We start from the raw sequence: 14,816 nt of genomic DNA, 5'->3' as shown, positions 1-14,816 counted from the left end.
GGGGAAGAACCTGGGCTGTAGAGGCGGAGGAAAGGGAAGAACCTGAGCTACAGAGTCGGGGGAGGGAGGAGCCTGGACCATGGAGGAGGGACGGGGCGGGGGGGGCACAGGTGCTGACGGAAGGAAGGGTGGAGGCTGGGTCAAGTGAGATGAATAAGAGGGCGGAGCCTGCGCCCACACACACGGCGGGTCACGCCCCTCAGGTACGGCAGCTGCAGGAGGGGGCTGCCCAGCTGCGGACGGTGTATGCGGGCGAGCACGCCGAGGCCATCGCCAGCCGCGAGCAGGAGGTGTTGCAGGGTTGGAAGGAGCTGCTGGCAGCCTGTGAGGATGCTCGTCTGCACGTCAGCTCCACGGCCGATGCGCTGCGCTTCCACAGCCAGGCCCGTGACCTGCTTTCCTGGATGGATGGCATCGCGGGCCAGATCGGGGCAGCTGACAAACCCAGGTGCCCCCCCCCCCGCCTCATCTTGGGCTTTTTGCTTACCTATGGCGGTCTTCAGTAGCTGCCCCACCTCCAATATCCCCTTTGTAAAGTGCCTCTGTGTGCCAGGCACTGTTCTGGGTGCTTCAGATGTGTGAGGATCCCTTTTAGGCTTGGCCTAGGGTGCTTTCTGCCCTGGATCCTATCCGGGTGTTCACACTGGCCTCCCTGTGGGCATGTCACAGTAAGGCCTGGCCAGGACCGAGAGAAAGCTGTGAGACCATTGTCACAGTCAGTAAAGCAGATGCTGCAACTTAACCTAATAGGTACTCCTTAGATCTTTACGCAGTAGTTTGGGGTCAGTGTCCAGCAGAAGCCAAACCTGAGCTAAGCCTGGTGGCACAGGCAGATCCACTTGGCTACTCAGGGAGCTGAGGCAGCAGAATGAGTTCAGGGCTAGATGGATAACTTAACAAGACCCTGCCTCAAAATAAAAAACAAACACAAGGGTTGAGGATGTAACTCAGTCATCTTCAGCGACATAGCCAGTTCCAGGCCAGCATGTGCTACACGAGACCCTGTTGAAGGGATGGAGAAGGAGGGGAGGTCAGACCTGAAGTTCTAGGCACACTAAAACAAACTTTGGCACTTTCGGATCACTACCTCAGAACTTGGTCAGAGAAGGTCGATGTCCTGGGGTTCTGTAGAACAGCAGTGTCAATGTGCTCTTTGGGAGCTGCATCTAAGGGGCAGCCTGAGGGTGGTTGCATGCGGCTTAGATCCCTGTCCCCTCCCCGCTGCAGGGATGTGTCGTCGGTGGAGGTGCTTATGAACTACCACCAGGGTCTGAAGACGGAACTGGAGGCTCGTGTGCCTGAGCTGACGGCCTGCCAGGAGTTGGGGCGCTCCCTATTACTCAACAAGAGTGCCATGGCTGATGAGGTGGGGGAGAAACATGGGGTCCCTCTCTGCTCCTACCTTTTGCCTACCCCGATGCCTCTCTCACCCCACCCACACACTCCCAGATCCAGGCGCAGCTGGACAAGCTGGGAACCCGGAAGGAGGAGGTGTCTGAGAAGTGGGACCGTCACTGGGAGTGGCTGCAGCAGAGTGAGTAAGGGCCTACACACCAGTGCCTCAGCGGCACAGGGGACAAACCTCTGCACATCTGGTCAAGACCAGAGGGTGACAAGTGACATGAGCATGCTTTGCATGTCGTCCTTGGGTACCCAGAACCAAACCCCTGGGGCTGGGAGGGTGAATGAGAAAGGGCTGTCTTACTTTTGAGCTCAGCTCCCCATGTGAGGGTATCCTAATGGACACACAACAAATACAATGTTTTAAGTTCTCATTACTCTGAAGGCTGGACTGGGGGTAGCCCGAGGGGATCGCCAGAAAATCTTAGCTTCCACCCCAGGCAAAGTTCTGAGGCTCGCCTGGCGCCTCACCTCCTATACCTACCCCCAGTGCTGGAGGTGCACCAGTTTGCTCAGGAGGCTGTGGTGGCTGATGCCTGGCTGACAGCCCAGGAGCCACTCCTGCAGAGCCGGGAGCTGGGCAGCAGTGTGGACGAGGTGGAGCAGCTTATCCGGCGACATGAGGCCTTCCGAAAAGCAGCCGCAGCCTGGGAGGAGAGGTTCAGCTCTCTACGGCGCTTGACCACGGTCAGACCCCAGATCCTACCTCCCACCCACCATCCCTATATGTTAGACTTGCTTGGGTGCCTGGCCCTGCACTGGGCAGCACTGAACATAGGTCCTTCCTGGGCTGTAAGGGAAGGCAGAGGGGCCGGGCGGTGGTGGCACATGCCTTTAATCCCAGCACTTGGGAGGCAGAGGCAGGCGGATCTCTGTGAGTTTGAGGCCAGCCTGGTCTACAAGAGCTAGTGCCAGGACAGGCTCCAAAGCTACAGAGAAACCCTGTCTCGAAAAACTAAAAAAAAAAAAAAAAAAAAAAAAAAAAAGGAAGGCAGAGGGACATACCTGTAACTGTTAAGAACCCAGAGGGGCCTAAAATTTTTGATGAAAAATAGGTTGAGTCTGGGGAGATGAAACGGGGCAGGGATTTGAGAAGCCCTTGGTCTGGTCTTGAAGAGTCCAGTATGAGACCTGAAGAACACTGCGAATGCAAAGACCTTGTTGTGATAACATGCCTCAGGGGCCTGAGGGGGCTGTTAGGGAAGGTGTGGTGGAAGGGGTCAGAAAAGCACCCAGAGAAGGTGACTGTTTAGCTCTCAGAGGGGTGGTGGCACACACCTCATTCCCAGCATTTGGGAGGTGGCAACAGAAGCCATCAGAAGTTAGTGCAAGGTCATCCTCAGTAATAACGAGTTTGGAGCCAGTCTGGGCTACATGGAGCCCTGTTTTCCATGTAGATCCCACCACACACACCCCACAAAACAAAGACCAAAACAAGCAGAAGGGAAGGGAAGGGAGGAAGAAAGACAGGGGCGGGGGGAGGCCCCTTTTCCCCTACAAGATCAATGGGTGTTTGTGGAAAGAACAAGGATTTAGTTTTGGCTAAGAATAGGCAATGCCTGAAAACCCTGTTTCTCCAAGAAGCTAAGCTAAACAGCGAGGAAGAATGCCCAGACCTTCGCGAACGACTCTCTAGGCTCCGCCCCATTCCCCCGATCTGACCTGACTTTTCTACCCCCTCCCCCAGATCGAGAAACTCAAGGCAGAGCAGAGCAAGCAGCCACCCACCCCCTTGCTGGGGCGCAAGTTCTTTGGGGACCCCACCGAGCTGGCGGCCAAGGCAGCGCCTTTGCTACGTCCAGGGGGTTATGAGCCCTTGGCTCGCCGGGCCTCGGACACTCTGTCAGCCGAGGTGCGGACCCGGGTTGGGTATGTGCGCCAGGAGCTCAAGCCCGAGCGTCTCCAGCCGCGTATTGACCGGCTCCCTGAGGTCCCGGGGAGGGTAGAACCCGCGGCCCCAACAGCCACAGCGCTGGACAAGACGGACAGCCCTGGAACCCCGGCGCTGACAGAACAGGTCCGGCCCCGGCCGGAGCGCCAGGAGTCAGCGGATCGTGCGGAGGAGCTGCCACGGAGACGACGGTCAGAACGCCAGGAGTCCACCGAACAACCAGAGGAGGCTGCGCGGAGGCGGCGGTCGGAGCGCCAGGAGTCTGCGGACCACGAGGCACCACATAGCCTTACTTTGGGTCGCTATGAGCAGATGGAGAGGCGGCGGGAGCGGCGGGAGAGGAGGTTGGAGAGACAGGAGTCTAGCGAACAGGAGACACCAACCAGAGGAGAGCTGGTCAAAGGGTGAGGACCTCTGTGACTAAGGTGTTAGGGGAAGGGAAAGCTGTGGTCTAGAGGGCCCAAAGGCTGGGCTTCTGGGCTCAGAGCTGCCCAAGTGAGCACGGTGGTGGCAAGTCTGTAATTGTAATGCTAGCATTTCTGAGGCCATGGCGGGAGGCCCAGGAGCAGTGACGGAAACAGACTTTTCACTAAACTGTGAAGACCGGAGACATTTAGGACTGGGGGGAAAAGCCCAGGGGACTTAGAAACTCAGGGATGTGTGTAAAGAACACAACAGTATGTTTAAAAGCTCAAAGACACCAGCTTGCCTTTTGCTCTGCTTAAAACTCAAGGGACACGCAGGCGGTGGTGGCGCACGCCTTTACTTACAGCACTCAGGAGACCAAGGCAGGAGGATCTCTGTGAGTTCAAGGTCAACCTAGTCTACTGAGGGAGTTCCAGGACAGCCAGGGCTGCATAGAGAGACCCTGTCTCAGGAAAAATCATCAATCAGTCAGACAAAGCTCAGAGAACAGCAGAGTGAGCTCTTTCATGTGTGATCACAGCCCTTAGGTGTGAAGGACTGAGTCCCAGACCAACTGCCCTGCTGTACATCCTGAGCATCAGGGCAAGTGATTCTGTCTCTAAAACAAACAAGTAATTGGAGTGTGGTGGTCCTGGCCTGTACTCCCATCACCTGGGAGCCAGCGGGAGGAGTGGGGGTTCACGGTCATCCTCAGAGAGGCCAGAGGTCAGACCTTGACTCAAAGCAATCAAAGGCTGAAGAGATGGCACAGTGGTCAAGCCACTTGTTGCTGTCTATAGGACCCCAGTTTGTTCCAAGCACCCACACTGGGTGGCCCACAGCCATTTGGAACTCCAGCTCCAGAGGACCCAGTGCCTTCCTCTGGCCGCTGTGGTCAGCAGGTACCCACGTGGCATGCGTGCGCATGCACACACACACACGTGCAGGCAAAGCACTCACACACATAAACCTATAAAAAAAAAAGTTAACTAAACAAATAAGAAAAAACCTTGGAGAGAGGGATTTGGTTGTACATCGAGTAGCTGTGTCAGGAACACCCGCGGTGTGCAAGGCACACACGTGTGAGCCTGCTGAGTTGTGGGCAGGGGCCTGGTATCGAGGCCTGGTATCAAGGCCTGGTATCGAGGCCTGGTATCGAGGCCTGGTATCGAGGCCTGGTATGGTGTGACTGTCCAGGCAGTCAGGGCCCTAGCCAAAGGTACTGCATCTCATTTGGGTCTTCTGCCCTTGTTCTCCAGGAAGGCCACCCTAGCGGACATTGTGGAGCAGCTGCAGGAGAAAGAGGCAGGCCCTGGGCTCCCTGCTGGGGTGGTAAGTTGAGTCACAGGGATGGGTGGTGGTAGAAGCCCTCTTAGTGGCCAGGATCTTGAGAGGCAATCATTGCGCAGGCCCATCCTCCTTCCAGGACCTTGCAGTCAGCATATGGAGCCACAAACCCAGGACCCTTATTTCTCCCTCCACACACAAGGATTAGACTCTAAACTCTGCCCCATCTGTTTTAGACTCCCTATTTCTCCAGCCTTGTGGGGGTCCCGAATTTCCTCATTAGTCACTCAAGAGACCACCCCAAGATTCCTCACACAGAAATTCTATACCCTTCCTCTAGTCTACCTCCTTAGACCCTGTCCCTACCTTCCAGCTTCCAGAATTCCAAAGCCTAAATTCTAATGACCCATTCCCAAAACCCAAGGGGGTCTCCTCAGCCCTGAGGGTCTTCTTATGTTCCCCTCCAAGATAAGCGGCCCTGCAGAACGATGGGAACCCTGGCCCTAAGGCTCCCCAGACAGGATGCTCCCCGCTAGTCATCATGGACAGTACCCCTCTCCCCACTCCCTTCATTCACACAGCCGTCGCTGCCTCAACCTCGTGAGCTTCCCCCCGGTCGCCTGCCCAACGGGCTTGAGCCGCCCGAGCGGACACCTCGGCCCGATCGGCCGCGGGCACGGGACCGGCCCAAGCCACGCCGGCGGCCACGGCCTCGAGAGGGTGGTGAGGGCGGGGGAAGCCGGCGCTCGCGCTCCGCCCCTGCCCAGGGAGGCTCCGCCCCCGCTCCTCCGCCTCCGCCCACTCACACAGTGCAGCACGAGGGCTTCCTGCTGCGCAAGCGCGAGCTCGACGCTAACCGCAAGTCGTCCAACCGGTGAGCGCGTGGGCGGGGCTTTGGATGGCTGGGAGCCCGCTCAGGGCGTTTCATGAATGAGTAGCTGGGCGGGAGGGGGGCGGGACTCAAATTCAAAGACTCCAATCCGTGAAAGGGAGGGGCGTGGTCGACGTTTAGCATCTCCAATAGCTAAGTGGTCGAGCGAGATGGGCGCATGACAAAGGTTCTTGCCCCTAACGTGAATAAATTGAGATTCAGTCTCAGCGACCACCGTAGGTGTTGACTGTGGCTAAGGAGCAAACATGAAGTAGTGTCTAATCTGGATGATTCCAGTGCGGTGTGAATTGGAGCTTCAAGATGGCATCCAATCAGTGAGCGGGATGACGGGATGGATCCCTCCCGCCCCACCTTACAACCTCTACTCATGAAATTTACAGTGGGGTTCCGGAAAGGAGCATAGCCTCAACTGAGGACCTAGTTTCGGAATGTTGGAAGTTATTTCAGATTTCCAGATGAGCAGCTTTTCTTTTTCTTTTGTTTTGTTTTTTTGCGGTTTTTGTTTGTTTTTCGAGACAGGATTTCGCTGTAACTTTAGAGCCTGTAGCTCTTGTAGATCAGGCCGGCCTCGGACTCACAGAGATACACCTGCCTCTACCTCCTAAGGGCTGGAACTAAAAGCATGCGCCACCACTGCCGGGCCAGCTTAAATTAGCTAAACTACATTTATTTGTGTTGGGGGTGGAAGTTGTGTGTGGAGGTCAGGGGACAACTGGCAGGAGTCGATTCTCTCCCTCCACCGTGGGTCCCTGCGATTGAACTCAGGCTGTAAGGCTTGGCTGCAAGTGCCTTAATCTCCTCAGGCCCTAACACGTTTGCACATGTGTGTTTGTGTGTGAGTGTGTGCGTGTTTAGTTTTGAAGAGAGTTCAGCTTATACTTGTCCAGTACATTTTTGTCCAACTGAGATGGAAAATGTGGGGCAGGTAGAGTCAGGTATAGTGATATCTGGACCCAGGACACGAAGGGAGCAGGACAGGCTGAGGCTTTGCTGGTGCTGACTGAAGTGAATGTTTTCTTCCTTGTCCCTAGACCAACATGGGAATGAACACTGACACCTGCTGAATGTTATTTTCCTAACCAGGGACTTCTTCCTAGACAGGGACTTTGGCTGCATGGGGAGACCAGATCTTGTTTCAGACTGTAGGAACCTTACCTCTTTCTTGAAGGAACAACTTGGTGAAGGGCGGGGAAAGGAGAACCAGAGAAGGCGAGGCATGGGGAAAGTGAGATCAGTGAACGAAACACGGGTGTGCATATGAGTCAGTTGAATTCTTTCAGGACTGGGGATCAAGCCCGTGGCTTCGTGTTCTACCACTGAGATATACCCCCAGCTCTTCGCTAGTGAATCCTAGACAAGGGCTCTGCCTACTGCTGGCTGCCTTCCTATCCCAACAGCTCGTGTCTTGCTTTTAGGAAAGTCAATATGAAATGAGACGAGGAAGGGTTAGCCAGCAGGGAGCAGCCTGGGCAAACTCTTGGTTCTGGGAGCACTAGTCACACCTCCCAGAACAGGACCTGCCTTGTGGGGCAAAGGGCCAGAGGTACAAGATCAAGCACATGCTCTGTAAGGGTGATGATGTAGAGTTCCCAGGCAGAACTCTGCAGCTCTGCCTCAATTGCCATCTCACCACCCCCAGGTCATGGGTGAGCCTGTACTGTGTGCTCAGCAAGGGGGAGCTAGGCTTCTACAAGGACTCCAAAGGCCCATCATCGGGGGGCACGCATGGTGGGGAACCACTGCTCAGCCTGCACAAGGCCACCAGCGAGGTGGCTAGTGACTACAAGAAAAAGAAACATGTCTTCAAGCTCCAGTGAGTCCCTCCCATGGGCAGAAGGGAGGGGGGGGCTCCGCCTTGCTTTATTTCCCCTGTGGGCTCTCAGTTTTCTTGAAAGGCAATGGATGGGAGCAGGGGCTGGGGCCCTCAAGATCCCTGAAGTCCTATGTCTCCTGCAGGACCCAGGATGGCAGCGAGTTCTTGCTCCAAGCTAAAGACGAGGTAAGAGTTGGTTCTTTCACACCATAGGTTGATCTCTAAGTGGTCTAGCTTCCTGGTTGGTTCCTGAATCAAGGAGTTGGGGCTTTAGAAGAAACCACACAGGCCAGAAGTATAAGAACTGTAACAGGAAAGCAGTGAGAGCCCAGAGAGCATCCTAAGACCGGGGGGGGGGGGGGTGTCCAGGGAAGGTGCCTGGTGGCCATGATCACTAAGTCCATCTTCTTTCTCATAGCCACTCAGAAGGCTGGGAAGACAGTAGGTGCAGGTTTAAAAGGAGTCACCAGCGGTCTAGGGAGATGGCTCTGTGGTTAAGAGTACTTACTCCCTGCTTTTCAGGAGGACTCAAGTGTGGTTCTTAGCACCCATGTAAGGCAGCTCACAACTCCCTGTATCTGCAGCTTTAGGGGATCTAGCACCCTCTTCTGGCCTCTGAGGCCACCTGTACACGCATGGCATATATACACAACAACACGATAAAAAGAGAGAGAGAGAGGCTGTAATCCCAGCACTCGGGAGGCTGAGGCAGGAGGATCACTGAATTCGAGGTCAGCCTGGACTATAGAGTGATTTCCAGGACAGCCAGGGCTGCCCAGAGAAACCCTGTCCTGAAATACCTTCCTTGGCTGGGCGGTGGTGGCGCACGCCTTTAATCCCAGCACTTGGGAGGCAGAGGCAGGCGGATCTCTGTGAGTTCGAGACCAGCCTGGTCTACAAGAGCTAGTTCCAGGACAGGCTCCAAAACCACAGAGAAACCCTGTCTCGAAAAACAAAACAAAAAACAAAAAAGAAAAAGAAAAAAAGAAAAAAGAAATACCTTCCTCCCTCCAAAAAGGGAGTGATCAAGGTTGGGTGTGGTCATTTTCTGTAATCTCAGCATATGGGAGGTGGAAGCAAGAGGATCAGTCCTGGGCTACAGAGTGAGAATGAAGCCATCCTGGGCTAACCTATCTAAAAAAAGGGAAGATGTGTGATCCCCACAGAGATAACCAAAAAGGCAAAACTTTGAAGGCTTGTGACAGCCAACTGCAGGAGGACAGCTGAGCTGGGGTAGACGGTGTCAGAAAGGTTTCTGGGGACTGGATCTCTCTCGGTATTGGGGGTATCCAGGAGAGGATTCTATCCCGAGTGCACTGGGGTGAGGGTTGTTGAGAGGAGAGTTGATGTGAAGCATCACACACCCCATGGGACTAGAGAAGTGGTTCAGTGGTAGGAAAATTGCTGTTCAAGCCTGAGGCCATTATTTGGATTCCAGCATTGAAAGAAAGAAAGAAAGAAAGAAAGAAAGAAGAAAGAAAGAAAGAAAGAAAGAAAGATAGAGAAAGAAAAGAGAAAGAAAGAGCGAGCCAGGCATGGCTGCCCACGAACAACCCCATAATTGTAGGCAGTTGCTGGAGACCCTGTTTGGAGGGAACTAGACGGGAGGTAATAGAGCAGGACACTTGGATCCTCTTCTGGCCTCCACACATGTGCACAAGGCATGCCCCACCCCCCCACGCACATTCTTAAACATCACACAAATGAAAGAATGAGGATTTTTAAAGATCCTTTTAAATTTTTAAAAAACATTTATTTTTATCTGTATGCTTGCCTGCGTGCGTGCGTGTGTGTGTGTGTGTGTGTGTGTGCGCGTGTGCATGTGGCTGCCTGATTCTCCACCACAGCTAGAAGAGGGTGGTGTATCCCCTGAAACAGATGCTCACGTGGGTGCTGAGAATGAAATTCTGGTCCCAGCCAGTATTCTTACTCATGGAGCCATCTCTCAAATTCCTAAATCTGGTTTCTATTTTTCTTTTTTGAGACAGGGTTTCTCTATGTAGTCCTGGAACTTCCTATGTAGATCAGGCTGACCTCAAACTCCCAGAGATCCTCCTACCTCTGCCTCCCAAGTACTGGGATTAAAGGGGTGCCCCACCATCTTGCTCTGTTACATTTTATTTTTGCGTGTGTGTTCATGAGTGTGTGTGCGCACACGTACTATGCCTTGGGTGTGCAGGTGGAGGCCTCCCTGAGTCAGTGCTCGCCTTCCGCTGTGCGGGTCCTGCTTATCATTCATCAGGCTCCAATGTGCTGTTACCCACTGAGCTCTCTTTCTGAGCGCTCAAATAATTTATCTGAGAGCTTTTGTGAAAAGCAAAGTCAGTTGGTACATGGAGGCCAATTAGCATAGGGACTGGCAAAGGTCGAGGCTCTGCAAGTTTCTGCTCAATGCTTCCCTTCATTTAGATTGTTCATCTGTGTGTGTGTGTGTGGGGGGGGTGTCTTACAGATGATGCTATTGCTTCTGTTTAAGCGAATAAATCCACAGAAGGGCTTAGAGAAGAGTCCCCTTAGCCTCACTATCAGCATTACCCAGATAATAGAAGGGAGGGCAGTGTGGTTGAGATCCTCCCCCAGAGATGGACCTGTCCTGCTTCTTCCGCCAGGAGGAGATGAATGGCTGGCTGGAGGCTGTGGCTAACTCAGTGGCGGAACACGCCGAGATCGCCCGCTGGGGTCAGACACTACCTACCACATCATCCACAGATGAGGGCAACCCCAAACGTGAGGGTGCGGAGCGGAGGGCCAGCGGGCGCCGGAAGTGACTCCAGGTACCCTCCCCACTTGGAGTCTGACAAGTCTCCTTGCCCCTCCTCTCCGCACTGTGGACACAAAGACACCTTTTCATCCGCAAGGGCAGGAATGACTGCGGATGTGTCACGGTGGACCCTGGAATGGAAGGGACTTCTCCTGCACTCCAAGAAATGGTGGTGGGGGATTGTTGTCCCTATAGCCATATCTCGGTCCCTTCCCGCTCGCCAACCCCACCCCAGGTGCTGGGGCTCCATTCTTTTTATGCAATAACTGAGCTTGGTGGGGACTGGCCAGGAGCCAGTAGAGCCAAGCCCCCTGCCCCATCGTCAGATCCTGCCCCAAGAAGCTGGAGTGGCAAGGGATCTGGGAGGTGGTGGTGTTCGTTGGCCTCCTCTCCGCCCTAAGGATGGACACGGGGGCGCTGGTGAGGTCCCCTGGACCATCCAGGGTGCTAGGGGGTGGGGAGGGGACACTCCTCCCTGCCTTTACCTCACTTCCAATGCTGCCTTGATCTGTCTGGGAAGAGGGAGCGAAGGGGCCCTTAGCCCCTGCACTCCGCCATCTCAGAGCCATGCGGTTAATTCCTGACTTAGTTTATTTTTGCAAAAATGTAGACCTCTCCCTCCTTCCCCCGCCCCGCATCCGCGAAGGCTTTTAATAGGAGGGGAGTCAAAGTTCAAAATTGTCTTCCTCTCTCCTCCCCCATCCAGCTGTAAATGCCACTTCCCGACGGGAGGGGGGTTGGGAAGTCCTCCCCCCTTGCATGCTTCTGGCTGGAGCACCTCCCTGGGAGTCGGGAGATCAGGGTTACAGGCAGCCCCAGTGGCTGCCCGAAGACGCCGCCAGGGCCGGGGGTGCGGGGCGGTGTGGCAGGCGCACACTGTATGTACCTATAATAAACCCTTTGGCTTTGACGGTCTACGCTGGTTTGTTTGCGTACCTGAGACAGGATTGGAGGGTGGGCTGATGGGACGCGGGTGCGAAGACTGTCTACCAGACTCTGGATGTACCTGCCCATTGGTGGCTCATTTCAAGATCTGCACACGTACTCCTCAACGGGTCGCCTATATATTATGCCTAAATAAGGGAACCCTAGAGATAAGGGGAAGTTGTTAAACTACCCAAAGCAGCTGAGAGATGCACCCCATCGAGGTCAGGCAAGACTGCCCGGCTTTAGAGTCAGAGAAACGTAATTGCGACGAGCGAACGCTCTGTCCAATCGTCGGAGAATGCTGGAGTCTCTAGACCAATGAGCAAGCATCAGGGGCGGGGTCTGTGCGCACCCGGAAGTGGGTCCAGACCGGCAGGCTCGCCGGGGGGCCATGGCTGTTGCTACGACCGCAGCGGAGGGGGTCCCGAATCGGGGATCCCCGGGGGAAGTAATCAATCTGAACGTGGGGGGCAAGCGGTGAGTGTGGGAGATCCCCGAGGCCCCATCCTACGGGACGAAGGCGGGATACCCGCCTCTTCTAGGGGTGGGGGTGGTAATCCCTGTCCATCAAGGGTTGCTCCGCCCCGTGCTGGAGGCTTGGCGCTTGGATAAAAAAATGCCAAAGGAGGGAAGTTTCCGTGCGTGGATCGCGTGGGAGAAAGCAGCGGTCCTTACCTCCCCGTCATCTGTTTCCTCTCCTTACCTCACGGCCCCAGGTTTAGTACCTCTCGCCAGACGCTCACCTGGATCCCAGACTCTTTCTTCTCCAGGTGATTAGGAGAGCCAGTGTGGGGGCGAGGGTAGGAGGGGATGAAAGGAAAGGGTGTGGGAAGACTTATTTCCACCTTTACTCACCACTGCAACTCGGCCCGTGACACCTCCTCGGCTTCCCCTTCCTGTAGTCTTTTGAGCGGACGAATCTCAACTCTGAAAGATGAGACCGGAGCTGTGAGTAGGGAAAGATCAAAAGTGGGATGGCCAGTGGGGGGAGGGACAGGACTTCCTACTCACTCCCGGTTGCCATGCCCTCCCCCTACAGATCTTCATCGACAGGGACCCCACCGTCTTTGCCCCCATCCTCAACTTCCTGCGGACCAAAGAGTTAGACCCCAGGTTGGTATGGGTAAGGGAGTATGTTCCCCCATCAAGTAAGTCTCTCCTCCTTCTCGGAGTGTCTGCCCATGTGTTCCATTCAATCCAAAATATTCAGTCCTGATCACCCCCCTTCAAATATGTGCACACGTTTGTTCCCTAGATTTTTTTTAAAAAGTATTTTTGTTTGTTTGTTTGCTTTTCAAGACAGCGTTTCTCTGTAGCTTTAGAGCCTGTCCTAGAACTAGCTCTTGTAGCCCAGGCTGGCCTCGAACTCAAAGAGATCCGCCTGCCTCTGCCTCCCAAGTGCTGGGATTAAAGACATGTGCCACCACTGCCCGGTTTAAGAAGTATTCTAAAAGTATTTTAGCCCTGGCTGCTAGAAATCTCAGTCCAGACCAGGCTAACTTTCCTTTCCTTTCCTTTCCTTTCCTTTCCTTTCCTTTCCTTTCCTTTCCTTTCCTTTCCTTTCCTTTCCTTTCCTTTCCTTCCTTCTTTCTGTCCTGGAACTCTCTCTGTAGACCAGGCTGGCCTCAAACTCTTTAGATATCCGCCTGCCTCTCTCTCCCAAATGCTGGGATTAAAAGCGTGCACCATCACCACCCGGCTAAACTTACTTTGATCCTCTTGCCTCTACTTCCTATGTTCCAGGGTGGCAGGTGTGCACCATCCTCAAATTCCCTAGAATCTTAAGCCTGTCAATACTAGCAGTTTCAAAAACCTTCTCAGAACGTGCTGCCCACCCCAACACCCCAGACTTTTACCCCAATTCTCTTCTATTACCCAGGGGTATCCACGGGTCCAGCCTCCTCCATGAAGCCCAATTCTATGGGCTCACTCCACTGGGTAAGTGTAAGTGCCCCCCTCAAGTCAGCATGCTCAGTTACTTCCTGAGCATTCTCTACCTTTTTGACTCGCCCAGTCAGAAAGATGGTTGGGTTAGAGCTCAGAGCACTGGGTTTGGGTCTGGCTCTGAAGGAGTTGGTTGGCAGTTCTGTGGAAACCACATGGGGAGAGAGGGTCATGGGTCTGCCTTCCTATCCCTCAAGATCAAGTTTTGAGTCCTTCCCTTGCAGTTCGTCGCCTGCAGGTAAGGGAAGAGTTGGATCGATCTTCCTGTGGAAATGTCCTCTTCAATGGTTATCTACCTCCTCCAGGTAGGCACTCCCCGTAGATGCAGGGGAGTGGGAGATTGGATTAGAGACTACATTTCCCATAAGACTACAGACCCTTAGGTACTTGTATTTGGAACCTGGAGCTGTAATGGGAGTTGTAGTTCTTTATCAGATGGTTGGAAAGGAAATAGGAAACAGCATTTTCCATGAAGCATGCACTAGAGCCTGATGGGAGATGTAGTCTGAGTTTTCTTAGGTTTTGTCCTGTTTTTCAGAAAAGAGAAACACGGAACAAAAAAAAAAAAAAAACCGAAACAAACAAGCATTTAAAATATAAGCTTTAGCTACTAACTCTATACCACAAATACAGTAGAGATGTGAAAATAAAGCCAGAACAGAACAGCTGGGCATGGCAGCACACACCTTTAATCCCAGTACTGAGTCAGGGGATGTCTGTGAGCTGGAGAATAGCTTGGCTTACATATCCAGTTCCAGGATAGTCAGGGAGACACTGGGAGACCATGTTTCAAAACAAACACCACAACAAAAAGCCAGAACAATGTTCTTTCTCCCCAAAAAAGGGGGTTGGTTCCCTTTATTAGGAGGGAAGAGAACCAAATTTTTAATTTATTCTATAATAATAATTATTAATAATAATAGTTGTTGTTGTTGTTATGAGCCTGTTTCAGTGAACCTGGCATTTACCGATTGGCTAAGCTCGCTTGTGCACAAAATGGGAGGATTTGCCTTGGTCTACCTTCCTAGCTCTCAGCTTGTAGCAAGTACTTTACCCAAGAGCCATCTCTGTAGCACCTGCATTATATTCTTTATTTTATTATGTATTTACTATAGTACTGGATTTGGCACCTAGAGCTTTGTGCATGCCCAGCAGGTGCTGTAGCATGGAGCCACACCCCCAAACCTTGACTGGGGAATTCTAGGCGTGTATTCTACTTCTGCCCACAGCCCTTCCAGGGTAAATTCTGGAAACATACTCTACTGCTGAGATACAACCCATCTCTCTCTTTACTTTAAAAAGAAAATAGTTATTATATGATATGTATTTATTTATTGGGGCACTTGGGGGGGGCTAGAGGACAACCTGTCAGAATCATGTTGAAATAAGAGCGAGCTGCGGGTCTGCGTCCCCAGGCACCCAGCCGCCCACATGGCTAGCTTAGCTTATGTCCCGAAATAATTACACGGAAACTGTATTCTTTTAATCACTGCCT

At 53.3% G+C, this 14,816-nt stretch overlaps 2 protein-coding genes across 4 annotated transcripts in view; both read left to right on the top strand.

The window, feature by feature from the left end:
* Sptbn4 (spectrin beta, non-erythrocytic 4) overlaps window positions 1-11,365 on the top strand; it is a 57,445-nt gene extending 46,080 nt beyond the window's left edge. For both annotated transcript variants that reach the window (XM_013355342.2, XM_013355343.2), the window contains 10 exons: window positions 204-448; window positions 1,228-1,366; window positions 1,450-1,534; window positions 1,892-2,088; window positions 3,089-3,696; window positions 4,957-5,029; window positions 5,566-5,858; window positions 7,516-7,689; window positions 7,833-7,875; window positions 10,299-11,365. In XM_013355342.2, coding sequence (XP_013210796.2) covers window positions 204-448; window positions 1,228-1,366; window positions 1,450-1,534; window positions 1,892-2,088; window positions 3,089-3,696; window positions 4,957-5,029; window positions 5,566-5,858; window positions 7,516-7,689; window positions 7,833-7,875; window positions 10,299-10,457 — 2,016 coding nt within the window. In that variant the 3' untranslated portion in view covers window positions 10,458-11,365. The remainder of the gene's footprint in view (window positions 1-203; window positions 449-1,227; window positions 1,367-1,449; window positions 1,535-1,891; window positions 2,089-3,088; window positions 3,697-4,956; window positions 5,030-5,565; window positions 5,859-7,515; window positions 7,690-7,832; window positions 7,876-10,298) is intronic.
* A 139-nt stretch (window positions 11,366-11,504) lies between these two features.
* Shkbp1 (SH3KBP1 binding protein 1) overlaps window positions 11,505-14,816 on the top strand; it is a 13,556-nt gene continuing 10,244 nt past the window's right edge. For both annotated transcript variants that reach the window (XM_026778246.1, XM_005371589.2), the window contains exons 1-6: window positions 11,505-11,854; window positions 12,094-12,147; window positions 12,280-12,325; window positions 12,417-12,490; window positions 13,257-13,315; window positions 13,546-13,626. In XM_026778246.1, the coding sequence (XP_026634047.1) occupies window positions 11,769-11,854; window positions 12,094-12,147; window positions 12,280-12,325; window positions 12,417-12,490; window positions 13,257-13,315; window positions 13,546-13,626 (400 nt within the window). In that variant the 5' untranslated portion in view covers window positions 11,505-11,768. The remainder of the gene's footprint in view (window positions 11,855-12,093; window positions 12,148-12,279; window positions 12,326-12,416; window positions 12,491-13,256; window positions 13,316-13,545; window positions 13,627-14,816) is intronic.

Source organism: Microtus ochrogaster, unplaced genomic scaffold (assembly GCF_000317375.1).
Source record: "Microtus ochrogaster isolate Prairie Vole_2 unplaced genomic scaffold, MicOch1.0 UNK115, whole genome shotgun sequence".
NCBI classification, from domain to species: domain Eukaryota; kingdom Metazoa; phylum Chordata; class Mammalia; order Rodentia; family Cricetidae; genus Microtus; species Microtus ochrogaster.
Note: the sequence above shows the minus strand (reverse complement) of the source record. Positions and strands in the feature narration are given on the sequence as shown.